Source organism: Mastomys coucha, unplaced genomic scaffold (assembly GCF_008632895.1).
Source record: "Mastomys coucha isolate ucsf_1 unplaced genomic scaffold, UCSF_Mcou_1 pScaffold22, whole genome shotgun sequence".
Lineage (NCBI taxonomy): Eukaryota > Metazoa > Chordata > Mammalia > Rodentia > Muridae > Mastomys > Mastomys coucha.
The window spans coordinates 106039197-106056767 of record NW_022196905.1 but is presented as its reverse complement, the minus strand read 5'-3'; the positions used below and the strand labels follow the sequence as shown (position 1 = coordinate 106056767).

Genomic DNA, 17571 nt, shown 5'->3' with positions numbered 1-17571 from the left:
TTTCTGTCTTTGCCCCCCTCCCCTCTCCCATTTTTACACTCTCTTTGCCTCCCCAACCCCCCCAGAATGTTCCAGCACTGGCCTCCTGCTCCATTGAGGATTCTAGGCAGCCTAGACTCCTAGACAGCTTTGCTCTATCTCAGTTGAGTGAATAGCCCCCACTTCATGGTCTCCACCCAGGTGTCTATGGCTCTCCCAACTCCCCAGCCCTGGAGCTGATTCTCAGGGTGATGGTGATCTCAAAGCTCTGCTATTATCAGGGTCTGGAGTAAGCCTAGCTGTGATCAGGCTTGCTATTTCTGCTAATGAAATCTCAGGGTGACCTTGCCTTTTTTTCTCCCTTGTGGGTTTGAACCTGGGATTGAGTAGGGAAGAATAACACTGAATGTACTCAGTGACTTTTTCCTGAGCATCAGGGATGTCAGGGATAGGGGTTCTTTGGTCAGTTGGAGCTGTGTAGCCCTTCTCTCAGGTATATCGGTCTGGCGTGAGTGTAATGGGCACACTGGAGGAAGGTGTCTCTGAGAGTCCCAGGGTATGTTTGATTCCACTACCGCCCCAAGGAGACAGAAGATCAGGTAAAGAAGGACATTCTAGTCAGAAGCCATGGCAGCTGCGAAGGCTCAGACTCAGCCAGGCAGAGGGATGAAGGGCTGGAGAATGGAGGGCTCCCGAGAGGTGAGGCAAAGGAAGCTTTTAGAAAGGTAGATGGTTATCTTCATCTCAGGGGCACTGGGGAGCCAAGGAGGACCTGAGGCGGGTGAAGAGCAAAGCAAATGCAGGCTTTAGAGAGCTTTAAAAGGCTCTGGAGGAACACATCTCACCTTACTCTGTTATTCTCGGCAGGTGGGTGGGCTACGAGTTCCCGGGCTATCGCGGGCGCCAGTACGTGTTTGAGCGGGGCGAATTTCGCCACTGGAATGAATGGGACGCCAACCAGCCGCAGCTGCAGTCAGTGCGCCGCATCCGAGACCAGAAGTGGCACAAGCGCGGCTGCTTCCTGAGCAGCTGAGGACTCGGGTCCCAGGAGCCAACACCTGTGTCCCCTCCTGAACCTGCTCAATAAAGCCCACCAGCCACGCAGCTCTGTTGCGTCACTTCCTGTGGGGGGATGGGTGCAGGGGCGAGGAGGGGAGGGGAGAAGGGATGTGTCTGCAAGGAGGGGAGGAAGGGTGCGTCTGGGCCCCAATCCAGTCCTGTCTGCTGAGGTCACACACCCTCTGCCACAAACTGACTTCTGCCACCACTGCCCACATCTGAGTAGCTGGCTATCTGTTCACCTGCCCATCCATCAATATGATCACAAACCTATGCACTCACCCACACACCTACTCATCCACCCATCCAATGAGACCCATTTATTTATTCATCCATCTACCCACCCACTTACCTATCTATCCATCTATTCATCCATCTGTCTACCCATGTCTTTCCATCCATCCTCCTATCTGCCCACTGATTCACCTGTCACCCACTGTTCCTTCCTTCTTTCTTCTATATTTTCTTTTTTCCATCAATTTATATATCCTTGTTGCCAACCATCTGTCTTTTCATCCATCTGTCCAACCCATGAATCCATGCATCCATCTCTCCATCCATCCATCTACTTATCCATTCATCCATCTATCAATCCATCCATCCATGAATCCATACATCTATCTATCCATCCATCCATCTACTTACCCCTCCATTTATCCATCCATCCATCTATCCATCTGTCTACCTACTTATCCATGCATGCATCATCTCTCCATTTATCTATCCATCCATCCATCTATCCATCAATTCATCCTTCATCCATCTCTTAGCTATCCATCCTCCTACCACCCATCAGTTCATCTGTCCTTCCACCCATCCTTCCTTTCTCCCACCCTTCCCTGTGTCATTCATTTTCCCATATTCTTCTATCAGTCAGTTAACCCCATTGCCATTCATTTACATGGCAATGCTCTGTTGGAGGCAGAGAGAAGCAAGCCAACAGAGCACAAGGCTGCCATAGCTGAAGCCATTCTCATTTGCAGAGAAACAGCGGTGCAGAGAGGCAGGATGCACAGCTTTCAAGGGGAGGCCCAGGGCTCCTGGGCTGTTCCAAAGCCCCCTGTCTTCATACAGGGGCTGCTTCTGCTGTGCTGACTCTCGATGTACTCCTGAGGCAGCCATGCCTGCAATCCCTGTGCAGTGAGCATTCGCTGTGCCCCAGTCTGGGGCCTCAGGGCTCCCCACAGCTGGGCCGCTGGCTCTGGGGATTCCTGATGAGGAGCTCATTAATAAACTTCACCAGACCTGGCACTTGTAGAGCCTGGGGCCCCTACCCCTGGGGTAGAACCTTCTCATCGCTTTGGCAAATCCTGGCACCTAGGCATTTTCCCTACTGGTGTTTGAACAAAAGCTTCTGCCTGGGGTAGGAAGAGACCAACATTCACTAAATATTCACTAAATAAGAATGTCCTAGACAAATGCTGTGTGTTGAAAACAGAAACCTAAGTCTGCCCAACCTTTGTCAAAGGCAAACTATTGGAACATTGTATCACATCAGTCTTTATAATTACAGTTAAAGAAAGGTGTCTGCCTTTCTCTTCACCCTGCCTCTGCTTTGTCTGAGACCTTAGCTATTGCAACATTGTATCACACCAGTCTTTATAACTACAGTTAACAGAAGGTGGCTGCCATTCTCTTCACCTTGCCCCAGCTTTGTCAAAGTCCTTAGCTGTTGCAACATTGTATTGTGCCATTCTTTACAATGTAGCTAAGGGCATCTTCCCTGACTTATTTTGGAAATTCGTATGCAGATGGGTTATAGTTGATTTTATTTCAAAACACCAAGGAGTATGGCAAGTAGCAGGCACAGATAACTGTCCCTTTGGATAGGTTTAAAAATTCCTCCCAGTTGGATGATCTAAGAGACATGTTGAGTCGACGCTGCTTTTCATCTAAGGACTACACTGTGTTTGTCCAAAAAAAAGATACCAAGGCCTGCTGTCTTCATGGCCCCTGAAGGTGAGGCCTTCCTTCTGGGAATGACAGGTGCCCTTGTTTCTCCCTAGTTCTACTGTCTTGGTCAGCAGGAGCTTGGCTACACATGTGTGCTCAGGGCAGAAATTCTACCTTCCTGCTGTGCCACCATCTGAGGAACACGCCTTCAAAGGGTTCACTTGGAATTGGCATGTGACATGGTTATTTGGCTAGAAGGAGTCACATGGCCTAACATGTCCATGAACTGACGTTAGGAAATCCCAATGACAGACAACCTGCTCTCAAATGTGCTGTATCTGTGTTTTGCCTGTGATGTCCACAAGTCCCCAATGAAGAGTCCAACCTGGAGCTCTAGATATCTCCTCCTAGTAGAGCCTTCTCTCTCTCTAAGTCAGTCAACACATATTTTCTGAGGACCCACTATGGGCTGAGCCTATGTATACCCAGAAGGTGTAGAGGTAGCTAGCTATAGCTTGGCTCACACAAAGCTCCTTGTCCACACAAGGGTCTCAGCACAGCAAAGGGCTTTGAGAGCTGTGAACCTGTTAGCTGTGAGCCACACCCAGATTGGGAAGGGGGTGTGTGTTCGTTCATGCACTAAGTCCTCAGTTGGCTCTGTGAAATGCATGGATGATCAGCTCAGTACAAAGGCTCAGGCTGTTGGATCCCAGCACATCTTCCTTTGACTGACAAAACAAAAAAACAAACAAAAACTAGAAATATGTAAGTCTCAGAAAACAATGTTTAGTCCAAGTGTGACAACAATGAACGTCTTCAGGGCTGAGGCCACTGAGTGCTTTCTGTGATGGCTGCCAGGCTGGCTCCTCGGACTGACACAACTCTATAATAGCCATGCACTAAGGTATCAAGCTCCACCCTCTTCTGGTTTGAAGAAGAAAACCTTGACTGCGGGGGAGGTGGGGAGAGAGCTGTGGAGCCAGCCAAGGCTTCTGAGACATTTTCTATCCAGGATCCCTTTTGGTGTGTGTTGGGTAAGGGCAGGTCTACAGGTACATAGAATTGTCTAACTGTTTCCTGATGAATCACAAAATCCTATGCACGCACATTTGAGATTTAGTATAAATAAAAGTCCATTTGCATACTAATGGGGTGATATGTTCGCCCGTTTTTTACATGAGTGGTCTACTTTGCTTTCTATTGCTGTGGTAAAAACACTCTAACTTAGTGAAGAAAGCATTTACTTCATCTTAGACTTTCAGGCCACAGTTGATCATTGAATAGAGCAGGGCAGGAACTCAAAGAAGAACTCACCTGGGTGGAGGGGTAGGGAGGGTGCTTACTGGATGGGTCTCGGGCTCTCTCAGCTGCTCCTCTGACACAGCTCAGGTGGTACCTGGAGATGGCACCACCACAGTGGGCCATGTCCTCTCACATTAGCAGTCAAGACAATGTCCCACATAGTTAACCTGATGAAGGCAAATTTAAAATAAAGTTCCCTCTTCTCCGGTAACTCTAGAACAGTGGTTCTCAATCCTCCTAATGCTGTGACCCTTTAATACAGTTCCTCACATTGTAGTGAGCCCCAGCCATAAAATTAATTATCTGTATTGCTACTTCATAACTGTGATCTTGCTACTATTATCAATCATAATGTAAATATTTTTGGGAACAGAGGCTACCAAGAGGGTCTCGGCCCACAGGTTGAAAACTACTGCTCTAGACTGTGTGGTGTTAACAGTAAGAAGTCACCAGGACAATGGTAACCCACCAGTAGCCACACAACAAAGGACACAAGACTCCCTTTTCTCTAGCAGCCATCAAGCCATCAAACAGCTCTTCAGCAAGGTCTGGCACTTTATGCTCCCTTAAGTATCAAGTGCTGCCTGGCTCAACCTTGTAACCACAGCTGCTCTGAGTTCACACATCCAGTAGCCATGTCATGTCCACAGACATGCTGTTTTATATACTTTAGAGCGCTTTTCCTCATCCTCAGACTCTCACATTCTCCTCATCCCTCTTCCCTGATGTTCCTGAGCCTTGAGTGGGGGGTACAGATGTTCCATTTAGGGCAGAGCTCTCAGTGAGCTCAGACTCTTCTTAGCACGCTGACCAGTCTCGCCATGGATGTCTGCTTACTGCCGGGGGAAGCTTCCTTGACTGACATGGAGAGATCAGGTCTACAGGTATATGTAGAAACAGTTAGGCAATTTGGTTACACCTGTCTAGCAAAACAATGGTACTAAGTTCCCTCCTAGGGCCTATGACCCTCCTAGCCACATTTACAGTACTGGGCATGAACTTCCTTCCATGGAGCAGACCTTGAATTAAGTCAGAGAGCAGTTGGTAAGACCAAGACCACACAAAAATCACACCACTCCTGCACCTGTGGACGCCTGACAGAATGCATCATGGTACGCTCGTACTGCATTGATTGTATTGTAGTCTACCCAACAGGTAAGATCATTGATCACTTTCCTTGCAGTGGCTTGCATGGCGCTTTGGACACACCAGCAGGGATAAAGTTTCCCTACTAGTTCCAACTTGATTTTTTTTTTTTTTATTGCAACCAAAATGAGTACGTTTTTAAAGACAGAGTCTTATGTAGCACAGGATGGCCTCAAACTTTTATGCAGCTGAGGATGACTTTGACTTTCTGGCCCTCTTGCCTCTGACTTTCTGGCCCTCTTGCCTCTGCCTTCCCATCTGTGGGGTTACAGGTGTACATTTCTGTTGTGCAGTGCTACAGGATCCAACTCAGGGCTTAATGCCTGCGAGACAAGTATTCCACCACTAAGCCCTATCTCGTCACCATCCACATATATTTTTGAGGGACTGCCACGTTGAGTCCCACAATGGTTGCACCTCTTTACATGCCAAGTACATGCTGCTTTCAAGCCACCCACTTTGTAAGGCTTGGTCTGTGTCAGGCTCCAGGCTTTGAAGACAGCACAGAAAGCAAGCGGGTCAAGGTACCTCTGCTCTCATGATGATTTACATGTGGGAAACATATAAGCAATAGAGTGTTGGGACAAGTGAGAAACAGCATGGGCAGAGGACTGAGAAGCAAAAATGTGTGTGTGTGTGTGTGTACATGCATGTGTGTGTATACTGTGTGGTTGTATGTAGTATGTTAAGTGTACATGTACATATGTGTGTATGTACTATGTGGTGTGTATGTGTACCTGTGTGTTTGTGTACTATGTGCTATGTGTGTGGTGTTTGTATGTGTACATGTATGTATGTGTGTGTGTCTGTGTGTACTATGTGGTGTGTATGTGTACCTGTGTGTGTGTCTGTGTACTATGTGTGGTGTATGTATGTGTACCTGTATGTATGTGAGTGTGTACAATGTAGTATATATGTGTACATGTGTGTATGTTTGTGTACTATGTGATATGTATGTGTGTACATGTATGTATGTGGTGTGTGTATGTGTGTGTACTATGTGATATGTATGTGTGTATGTGGTATGTGTATGTGTGGCTGTTGAGAAGACTGAGAGAAGATGAGAGAGGGAGTCTGCTCTCTTGACTTCATCACCATTTTCTCTGGCTTGACCTTGGCTTCAAGATCAACTGCAAGAAGACATGAGCTCTAGAGGGACATGCTCCCAGGGCAGTGATGGGCCAGCAGGGGAGTTCTGAGAGACTTCTCTTACACTGAGACCCAGGCTCCTAAGCATGCCTCACTTAAGGACAGTAGGTGTGGGCAGCCAGGGTCCCTAGGAAGTTTACTCTTTTCAGCCTACCTGTTCCTGCAGGACCAGGCCCCACCCACTTTGGTCATACTCACCTTGTGTAAATAGTTACACACACTCACCTTGAATAGTTAATCTGATTTCTTTGCAGGAAACCCATAGCTTCCAGATCTTTCTTCCACAACAACTCCTCATCATTGAGTGAGATTGTATGACTCTGAAACTGACCCCAGAGCAGAGCTGGTTCCCAGTGGATGGGTGGGTGGATGAATGAAGGAATATATATAGAGACAGGTAGGTGAATACATGGATAGGTTAGTGGGTGGATGGTGGGATGGACAAACGGATAGGCGAAGGGATGGTCAGATAGATGGGAGTAGATAATCAATGGGTATGTAGATGGATGGATGGGTGGATGGGTGAGTGGATGGATATGTAGTTAGTGAACTGTGGTTGAAGAGGTGTATAGTCAGATGGCTGGATCAATGATGAGTATATGAGTGGATTGTCTTAGTTACAGGGTTTCCACTGAAGTAATGAAATTCTTTGGCCAAAGCAAGTTGAGTAGGAAAGGGTTTGTTTGGCTTACACTTCCACAGCGCTGTTCCTCCTGGGAAGAAGTCAGGACAGGGACTCACACAGGGTGGGAACCTGGAGGCAGGAGCTGATGCAGAGGCCATGGAGGGGTGCAGCTTACCAGCTTGCTCCTTACGGCTTGCTCAGTCTGCTTTCTTATAGAATCTAGGACCACCAGCCCAGGGATGGCCCCGCCCACAATGGGCTGGGCCCTCCCCCATCAATCACTAATTGGAAAATGCCTTACAGCTGGCTCTTATGGAGTCATTTTGTCAGATGAGGTTCTTTTCATATAACTTTAGCTTGTGCCAAGTTGACATAAAACTAACCAGGACAGTAGATGGATGGGTGGGTGAGTTGGCATGGGCGGGTGGATAGATGAATGGGCTGTTGGCTTCTTCCTAAAGTCTGCTTGCTTTTCCCTAGGGACACGGAGAAGGCCTCTGCCTGCTGTGCCCCAGGCCTGGTGACTGCACCCGTGAACCTGGCATGGCCTTGTCCTGGCATCGGGATGGCTGATGCATGCAAAGTGGGCATCTCCTTGCCCAGCCGCCTGACACACTGGCGTAGCTGAATCTGAAAGCTAATGACATTATTGTGTGGAGACACAATGTCTGTGGGCATTTGCTGACCGGAGCTTTGGTGTCGGCTTAGCCCCCATTCTCACCCTGCTTTCTGCAGGGACACAGCGGTCACCCATCTTGGCACCAGCTCCCCTGGGGAAGGTATAAATACCACCTCCCACCAGCCTGACTTCACGGCACTCTCGGGGGCTGGCGATCTGGTAAGAAGCCTTCTGCTGCTTGCTCTGCCCTTTGCTTTTCTTTCGTCCTCGTTGGAAATCGTGGAGTAGAGACTTCAACACTTGGCCTCAGTTTTCCCTTCTGTTAAGTGGGGAGAGGAGGTCATCAAACCCTCTCTGTTATGGGTTAGAAAGCAATCTAGAAGACTGGCCCAGTGCATAGCCAGTGCCTGGACAAGGATACTCATTAATATATTAACCAGCTTCTCAGCAGCTTTTTTTTTTTTTTTTTTAATGCTCCCTTTGGCCAGCCTTGGGGAAAACTTGTGGGCTAGCCTTGGCTGTGCTTATTCCTGAGTGCTGTGATTTCAGTGTCACTAAATCTCCTGGAAATGTCCTAACCATGCCACCCTGGCTGTCCCTTCCTGGGTGCAGAGTGTGCCTTCCAGGGCCCTGTCGGATGCACACAGTTGTATAGAGTCCAGGTTCAGAGAGGGTGAGGCACCTCTGTTACTCTCCTGGTGTAACAGAGTGGTAAACTGAGGCACAAGGAGAGGGTGGGAATTGTGGCCCTTTAGCTGCTGGATGGCAGAGCAAGCACTTGGGGCTGGCCCAACTGAGCCCAACACCTAAAGGTAGAGTTTGGTGAGCTGGAAATGGTCTCAGGGAAGCTTTCCGACATGACTCCATAGGGCTGGAGTCTGGCATCAAGGGAGAGAGACCGTGGGAGAGATGGGATTCTTCTACTCAGAGCTGAGCTGGATTCATAGTGAAGGCAAAGACAGAGGCCAGGTGGCTGCTTCCAGAAGAATCTGAAACTGGGCCTAAGAGAAGAGGGCTGAGGGCTAGACCAGGCTTGGCCCAGAAGTCCTCAGGCAGCTTGAAGCCAAGGACCAGCGAGGTGCTCACGCAGCCTTTCTTTCAGGTCACCTCGACACCATGGCCTCAGACCACCAGACACAGGCGGGCAAGCCCCAGCCCCTTAACCCTAAGGTGGGTATCCTGTTGGAGGGAGGGGCAGGGGCAGGCAACCTCTATATGCTCAGTTCTCTCTGCAGAGTCAACTTCCTCCCTCTGGTCCCCTTCCTCCACCCTGTTCCTCGGGGGACTCAGTCTTCTCCGGCTGCATACCTGGGGCATATCCCTGTGCCCAGCCTACACCCCATCCAGATGTCCAGCTGGTGAGGGCTCAGCTTCAGACTTTAGAGTCACATTTCCCTGCTTATCTGCTGCCCCACACGTGCTACTGCTGCCCGTAGGACTCCTTGAGACTAAGTGTCAATTGGAGAGGATTCTGGCCCCACCCCACTTGCTGCTATATGACCCCGGCTGATGGCTTGAGAACATCAGCCCTACACAATGGGGAGTTTCGCAGGACACTTTGCAGTCCCAGAAACCAGGCGTAGCCTCCACCTGGAGAGGCATGGGTCATTGTTATCCCCCACCCCAAATGCCACTCAGACTGTCTGCTTTGCTTTCAAACTTCCCATACTTCTGAGGGGGTAGAGCTTATCCCAACCTCAGAGGCTGGTCACACCCAGTCTGGCCCAGCCCCCCCTCCTCATTCCATCCCCATGAGTTTCATTTTCACTAAGTTATGTCGGCAAGTAGGTGAACTGTAGCCTTGAGGAGTGAAAGACATCAAACATGAAGTAAGTTAAGGGGATCCTTAGGGCTGGGCTACCCAGCAAATGGTGTGTCAGCTTAGTGCTTAGTGGGGATCCCCTTGAGGAGGTGACTGGGGTCAAGGGAGGGAACGATCATGTGAAAGTAGGCGGAGCGAATGGTGAGGGCTCCAGAGTGGTGGAAGCAGCATGTGCAAAGGTCCTGAGGTTGCCAACGAATTGGGTGAGTTTGAAGGAAAATGAGGTGGCTGGCTGCATAGCACAGCTCTTCAGCACTGTGACATCATATGCACATGCTCTGACGTCACATATGCACTATGATGTCATAAATATACTGTGCCGTCACATAATACATATACAGTGATGTCATCTACATTTTATGACGTCACAGATTTACAGTGATGTCACATATATACTGTGAATCACATTCATAATTAAAATCTTCCAGTAGCCACAATGGAAACTGTAAAAAAGGAATGGGTGATTCATTTTTTTATATTCTCTGTTGTTAAGCAGTCCACCAACTCTGCCTGTCTTCAAGTCTGTGTTTCCTATTAAGAGTCCACATTAGAGCCAACTGCGTGTCCAGGGCTGAGCAGCCAGTGTCTTCTGCATTGGGTAGAGCAAGGTTAAAGAGTTGATCAACAGGAAAGAATATTGACTCTGTATTAATAATAATAATTATAACATAATTATATTAATCATATAATATCATATAATAATTTATTTATAATAATAACAACCATTATTATTAGCATTAGTATTTTCTACACTGGCAGCAGGATATAGCACTCCTGAGACCCAGTCTTCTCAAATGCATGGAGAGCCTGACCCTTCCCCACTGGCTACTCCCCAGGATGCTCTTATATCCCAGGCCAGGTAATGGCCCCTTAGCCCCTGACTTGCATAGTCTACATCTTCTCAATGCCCCTGCAAACAGCTACCTTTTCTTGGTTTGCCCAGTAGAGAGCTGAAAAGCCCAGTTCCTCCCAGGGCTTCACAGAGCTATGGAGACAGAGCCTGTGTCTTCCGCTGCTGTGCCCAGAGCAGTCAGTGACCATGAAGGCTGACTTGAGCCCATGGAATCTGCCCCTGAGCCCTCCCGGCCACTCTCGTGGCTCTCTTTATCTCTCTAATCCCCAGGCTGGGGACCAGAAGTGCTCTCTCCAGCCAGTGCTGATCTCACAGACACCGCAGGCACCGCTCACCTTCTTCAACAAGGAGTGACTGCAGGCTTCCATCTCTCAGGACAGAGACGAGTGGCTGGGAAGGCCCCCTGTTCTCAGCGCAGCTGTGAACAGACTCTGCCCGTGTTTAGCTCATGGCTGCAAGGCCTTCAGTGGGTCCCTTCCCACTGCAGAGTCTCTGCTGGTGCCCTACAGAGGGTTGAGGCTAGGGCAGGGTGACGTAAGGAGAGGATCTCTACTAAGATCCATCTCATATGGATCCCGGGAACCCTGAAGACCTCCATGGGAAGAGGCTTGGGCTCAGGGATCTGTGGGATCACAGGAAACACGTGGTGGGTTGGCGTGATGTCTGTGGAGGGGGTTCTTGCACCTCTTGATGCGGCACCTCCTGGGAGCTGAGTGGCATCTAGAGTATGGGGTGCTGAACCTCAAAACCTGTGCCACGAGGCTACCTTTTATCAAGATCCCAGGCTTGGTGTGCACACTCGGCTTGAATACTGTCCACTTGTCTCAGCTATGTCATACAAGTCCAGGCCACGGACCCAGGCCTGACCTGTACCAGGCGCCTTAGTGAATGTACTTAGGGGAAGCTGCAGTCTTGCTTAGGGGCAGAGTGGGCTGTTGGGCATGTTGAGCAGCTTTGATTTCACACGGATACAAATGAAACGGCATCAAAATGTCTGTCCTGACTGAGCAAACGCTGGCCATCGTGCCTGTCATCCTGACAGCTTCCTGGTCCCTGGTTGGCTCTGCCACCCATTGTACTGACAGGGAAACTGAGGCTCAGAAAGCAGTGCCAGCAGTCTTGAGGTCTCAGGCCATCACTCACGCTTTATGCCTGTTCTGACTCAGAGGGGTGGAGGCCCGCAGTCCTGAGGGTCTCTGAGCCTGCTCATCTCCTGTTCAAATCTCCCTGTTCTCCCCAGATCATCATCTTTGAACAGGAGAACTTCCAGGGCCATTCCCATGAGCTCAGTGGGCCCTGCCCCAACCTGAAGGAGACTGGGATGGAGAAGGCCGGCTCTGTCCTGGTGCAGGCTGGACCGTGAGTATCTGAGTGGTGTCACCTAGCCTGGGGTTGTCAGAGCCTGGCAATCAGGGTGCTGAATGGGGTCACCTGACTTTTCTGTGCTCCCAGGTTGTGTAGTGATAGGGGCAAGATTTAGGGTCTGACAGCCCGCAGGGAGTTTGTGCTTAGGTGGCAGAGAGCTGGGTTCAAATCCCATTAGGCAACTTCCAGACTGTGGTGTCTGGCCATAGGCTTCCCTCTGTGATACTTGGTTTCTCTTTTGTAGTTGACACTTTGGCTCTCACCCTGCAAGTCCCGTCTCTGCTCAAGAGAGAAGGGATGCAATTATGGGGGGCAGCTTCTCCCCTCACCACACAGTAAGGTGCATGAGGGCCGTAGAGCCTCTCCTCTCCCTCAGTACTTTCTTGGTTTGGGGTGCCAGCAACCCCAGCGAGTCAGTAAGCCAGTATGTCTGATGGTTCAGGAATCAATCCTGCACCAGGCAGGTTTTAGAGAATTTGCTGAGTGCAACCCATTCATGTCTGAGCAGATGCAGGTTTTATCATGGACGGGGAACCAGGCTGTGCCTCAGGAGAACTTCAGACTGCAGCCTTTGAGCAGAACCTCTGGTCTCATCTACCTTTACCATTTGGTGGGAAAGTTTCCCAAACACATTTTTAATATTGAAAATAAGTTTCTGTGTGTTTGATCCAGTGTGTGTGTGTGTGTGTGTGTGTGTGTATGTGTGTGTGTGTGTGTTGGGGTGTTACTGAGAATGGAAACTATGGCCTTATCTAAGCAAAGTAAACCCCCACCACTGAGCTATATCCCTTGCCCTTCAAAACTGTTTTGTAAACTACTATATGCACATTAACACTCTTTCTGAGAATATATCTTTTTAAAACTAGCTTCTTAAATTTTTGTCTTTTGGGGGCGAGGGTCCCATTACTTAGACCAGGTGGGTTTTGAACTCAGGACTCCCTCAGTGCAGGGATTCCAGGAAAAAAAATTAATTCTTGCTCGTTGCTTAAAGTATGTGTTCAATATTTAGAAGGAATGACTTCGCAAAGATTTGTCTTCTTATCCCCGATTTTAGCTGTGGCTTACCCTTCAGAAGTATTCATTGTTAAGATTTTGTAAATCCAGATTTCTTGCTGCAAATGTATTTTGTGGGTTTTGTTGTTGGGTTTTGTTTGTTTTTAGATCATATTTGGGTGTATTGTGCAGTGGTGTGAAATGTCAGGAGACAGTATGACATTATCAGTGTCACAAGTCTCACTTCACATGATCACCTTTCAGAACAGCCTAAGGTCCTTACACATCAAACCCACAGAAGGACACTTTCGATGTAGCACTCGAGCCCCACCTCAGACTACAGGCCTTAGAGCTCAGGATCCCACTGCAAGCCAGATCTCCTGGTCATATGATGTCCAGCCGAGTTTTGTGAACCTGTATCATCCGTCGCTACGTGTGGTGGCTTTGTATATGTTCCCTAGTTTATCTTCCGGGTCGGGGCTGGTGGAGGTCTGAGCTCTCGGCTGTTGGGCGTTGTAAACATCTGCTTATCCAGCCCTGCTTGAGCTCTGGCTGCTGTACTCAGGAACCCAGATCCTCAAGGGGACTTGCTGGATCTGACGTAAGTCCTCCTTTAAACGCAAGTGACAGACACAGTTGCCTTCTCACCAACCACTTAGATCTGAGTGGCCACCATTGTCACATAAGAACCTGAGAAACTAGGCATTTGAGGTTCCTGCTTCCTCCCTTCCTATTTCTCCTTCCTCTGTGGAGCATACCCTCCCAAGGGAGCGACTGTGGATTACATCCCCGGATTCAAATAATCAGCAGCGGAAAATATCTGGAAGAAAATCACATCTGTTCTGAGCAAGCACACACACACTTTCTTGAGGCTTTTCCCTAAGAAGTGGGAATATCGATACTTTGCACACTGCCCCCAAGGCACCTGCTGTTCCAAGTCACCTGCAGGTGACTTAGAACCCTCAGGAGGCTCTTGCCATTACTGAGTTGTAACTCAAACCTCTTTAGATTCCAGTCCTGTTTCTTACCAGCATTGATCATCTCTCAACTGTGAATCTAGGAGCTTAGAGACTTGTGGAAAGCCAAGGAGAGTCAATAGAATTGATTCTGGAGCCTGCTGTGGATGAAGCCGTGACTTGGTCGACCCCCTGGCCCAGAGCTGTGCTCAGTGGTCAGTGGATGGCGCCCACCTCTCTAAACTCCATGCCTGACTGAGGTCACCCTCTTGACTTTTAATCTCCAAGCTCAGGCACACACACTGTGGACACCGGCCAGCATCACTAGACGGGGTTGTGGGGATCTTGTTCTGCATTCAGAGCTGGTTATTACGTTCCCAGCATCCTCTTGGCCTTAGGGCACAGGGTGTGCACACTGTCATCTGTAACCAAGCTGCTCTTCAGATTTGTAGATTAATTCTCCTGTGTGCTGCAGGTGTTGAGGGCAGCAGGGCCTGGTGACCTTGCATGTGCCGTCTGTGTGCTTGGGTTTAGATGGGGCCAGTGTAGCTGGGTTGAGTAACTTCAGCCCTGCTGCAGGATGCCTGCAGAGGAACTCACTAGCCATTTCTTGTATCTTGCAGCTGGGTGGGCTACGAGCAGGCTAATTGCAAGGGTGAACAGTTTGTGTTTGAAAAGGGTGAGTACCCCCGCTGGGACTCCTGGACCAGCAGCCGGAGGACAGACTCTCTCAGCTCTCTGAGGCCCATCAAAGTGGTAAGCCCCTTCATATCTTCCCACTTTCTCCTGTACCATGGAGCCAGAACAGCGGGGCCCAGGTGACTTACAACACACACTACACTGTTATGATTGACCAAGGACCACCTTTATGGCATTTAGCCTCCTTGAGCCTCTGTTTGCTCGTCTGCAAAATGGACTTTAGTTCTTGTTGGCAGAGATATCCTCATTCCTAGCTCAACTCCAGGGGATGTCATTCCCGGGCCAATTGTGCCGTCCTGTGGGCCATGTCTCTTGGGGCCAGGCTCAGTTAGCAATCATGAGCATTAAGGAGATTCTGGGGTTAGGAGGGAGGGGAAGTCAGGGCTCAGCAAGGTGAGCTTCTGTTTTATCTCCGACTCCGAGAACTGTTAAGCGGGGAAAGGGCTTAGCAAATGCTCAACTTTGTACCTAAGCCTTCCAATACTAGACTTGCACTTTCTGGAGTTCCGTAAAAGACTGGACCTCCCCCAGATATGGGCTCTTGGGGTGACTCAGCTCCTCTCAGCTGTGTGATTTTGGGGGAGTGGTTTAGCCTCTCTGAGCCTCAGTTCTGTCCTGTGTCACATGACATATGAACTGCTGAAAGGATGGAATTATAAACGAAGAAAAACTTCACTGGGACAGTAGGTCACTGAGGCAGAAGGTCTGGAGATGTTGGGGGACTCTGTGCCTGCTGGGATCATGGAAGTCTGCATGCTTGCATGTGTGAGGGCAGTGCTGAGCCATGGCTGCTGTTTATGAAGTAGGTAGTGGAGGTTGAGGGAAGGAACCTGGAGTTTCAGAATCAAAAGCTTCCTGAGGACAAGCTCTGAGCTTGTGTGTCCCACGACAGTCACCAGGCAGGGCCCTGGTCCCACCTGGAGGCAGACATATTGGCAGAGGTGGGTGGAGGGTGGGACAGGATGGGAGGGGCATCCCAGGCTTCACCCACCCCACTCTGTCCACAGGACAGCCAAGAGCACAAGATCATCTTATATGAGAACCCCAACTTCACTGGAAAGAAGATGGAGATTGTAGATGACGATGTGCCCAGCTTCCACGCCCATGGATACCAGGAAAAGGTGTCTTCCGTGCGTGTGCAGAGCGGCACGTGAGTGTGATCCCAGACCCCAGCCTTGGGGACCCTGATCTCACTGGGGTGGGGGACTCACTTCGTCTTCCACCTACTCTCAGACCATCTGGTGGGAACCACCAGCCTATAGTGTGTGGGAAGTTCCATCCTGAGCTGTGTTCCTAAGGGCTGACTCATTTTTATGGTAGAAAAGGCAGTTTATTAAGAAAGAGCAGTGAGTTGGGGGTGTGTGGGTGGGGTCTGGTCATTTCTGGGTCATCACATGTTCTGATGCGTTCAGAGAGAGTGCCAGGCCTCTCTGTGTGGGCTGCTCCATATAGTCAATGCTCTTGGGGTCCACAGCCCGCTGCCCACCTCTCTTCTAGATGTCACTCTCAGTAATTCTGTGTCCTACCCTCTGGTTACCACTGCCTCTGAGTTCTGTGGTCCCAGAAGCCTTTGGGGGAACAGAGGGCAATGATCAGTCTTTTTGGAATAGGGTTCCCTAACCAGTGGCAGTCTGTAATCAGCCCTACTGGCATCACAGGAATTGGGGGATGCTTCCAATCATGGTGTTAGGCCCCAGCAGAGCTGGCTTCCTAGAGTTTGTCAGGTCCCATCAGCATAAACCTCTCTGTACAGTCAGGCATCGTCCTTGGCTGTTTTAATCTGCCCATTGCTGCCAACTGCCTCACACTGTGTCAGGTGCTCCATATTTGAAAGGAGATGGGGGCCTAGTGCCTGCCTTGTGTATGTGGTCCTCCAGAGGGACAGCCGTCAATCATTTAAAGCTCCACACAATCCTAAGGGGCTTCCCTCAGACTCTAGAGCTGAGATCTGAAGGCAGAGTGTGGAGAGGGCCCAAAAACTGTTCAAAGAAAACTGTGGTGCAGGACCCTGTGGTGAGAGGAGGCATTTGAAGGTCATCCTGTTCTCTGTGGTGGAATGTGGCAATGTGGCCATGACAGAGCACAGGACTGTGGGGCAGGGAGGAGGTGTTCAGAGTCGGGCAGAACCCTCTGCCTGGGCCAGAGAAGGTGGCCATTTACATCAAGAGGTCGAGAGTTACTGACACCCTGCCTGGTCAAGGCTCTGAATGTGGGTGGGTGGTAGAGGGTCCCCTCTGCCTCTGTGTCCCCTCTAGCTATGTCCTCTCCTTGAGCCTTGTTTGCTAGGCATGGGGCCAAGATAGGATGTCCTGAGACGGCACAAGAGCCCATGTGATTTTAAGCTTTTGTGGAATATCCAGTGTGTAGGGAGGTAGTGAGTGCCCCATCAGGGGAAGCAAGCAAGCAGGGGTATCCTGGTCTTGCCTACCTTTCCTGATGTCAGGACATCCCAACTTGCTTTTTTCATCTCACCATGCCTCCCCGCCACCTCTGCCTGCAGGTGGGTTGGGTACCAGTACCCCGGCTACCGTGGGCTGCAGTACCTGCTGGAGAAGGGGGATTACAAGGACAACAGTGACTTCGGGGCCCCTCACCCCCAGGTGCAGTCTGTGCGTCGCATCCGTGACATGCAGTGGCACCAGCGAGGTGCCTTCCACCCCTCCAGCTAGAGCCCTGACCCTCCCCTCCCCAGGGTCCAGGCCCACCACCCCGGGGCCTCCTGACTCCCAGAGTGAATAAAGTGTGGCTTGCAACTTGTTTGCTGTATGTCTTTTATCCATGCATGCCTGGGGCACATGTGTGTGCATGTGATGTGTGCACATGTATGTGGGTGTATGTGTATGTGTGTGCATGTTGGGGGGAGAGAGGAGGAGGCAAGGGGAGGGAAGGGAGAAAGGAAGAGAGGAGGGGAAGAGGAGGAGGAGAGTGAGAGTGAGGGAAGGAAGTGGGGAGAGGGAGGGAATAGGAGAGGGGAGGAGGGAAGAGAGATGGAGAGGGAAAGGAGGAGAAAGGGCATGGGGAGGGTGAGGGGAAGAGAGGAGGGAGTGGGAGAGGAGGGGGAGGGAGTGTGGAGGAGGTGAGGGAGATGGAGAGGGAGAGGATGGAGGTGGG

The 17571-nt window shown here is 50.0% G+C and overlaps 2 protein-coding genes and 1 long non-coding RNA gene across 3 annotated transcripts in view; 2 read left to right on the top strand and 1 right to left on the bottom strand.

Annotated features, from left to right (window-relative positions):
• LOC116068192 overlaps positions 1-1059 on the bottom strand; it is a 15533-nt gene extending 14474 nt beyond the window's left edge. The window contains exon 1 of the long non-coding RNA XR_004109482.1: positions 825-1059. This is a non-coding gene — a long non-coding RNA (uncharacterized LOC116068192). The remainder of the gene's footprint in view (positions 1-824) is intronic.
• Crybb3 (crystallin beta B3) overlaps positions 1-1083 on the top strand; it is a 5270-nt gene extending 4187 nt beyond the window's left edge. The window contains exon 5 of the mRNA XM_031337435.1: positions 847-1083. Coding sequence (XP_031193295.1) covers positions 847-1012 — 166 coding nt within the window. The 3' untranslated portion in view covers positions 1013-1083. The remainder of the gene's footprint in view (positions 1-846) is intronic.
• A 6410-nt stretch (positions 1084-7493) lies between these two features.
• Crybb2 (crystallin beta B2) lies at positions 7494-17217 on the top strand. The gene is made up of 7 exons (XM_031342252.1): positions 7494-7555; positions 7889-7991; positions 8875-8942; positions 11688-11806; positions 14385-14517; positions 15468-15610; positions 16961-17217. The coding sequence occupies exons 3-7, from the start codon at positions 8889-8891 to the stop codon at positions 17127-17129; spliced, it is 618 nt and encodes a 205-aa protein (XP_031198112.1). The 5' UTR covers positions 7494-7555; positions 7889-7991; positions 8875-8888; the 3' UTR covers positions 17130-17217.
• Positions 17218-17571: the final 354 nt, after the last annotated feature.

What these genes read in the sequence shown, in the direction of transcription:
- Crybb2 (XM_031342252.1), top strand. Translation starts at nt 8,889, where the DNA reads ATGGCCTCAGACCACCAGACACAGGCGGGCAAGCCCCAGCCCCTTAAC. An exon ending in GTCCTGGTGCAGGCTGGACC is followed by an intron (nt 11,807 to 14,384) that starts GTGAGTATCTGA and finishes TGTATCTTGCAG; the next exon opens with CTGGGTGGGCTACGAGCAGG. An exon ending in CTCTGAGGCCCATCAAAGTG is followed by an intron (nt 14,518 to 15,467) that starts GTAAGCCCCTTC and finishes CTCTGTCCACAG; the next exon opens with GACAGCCAAGAGCACAAGAT.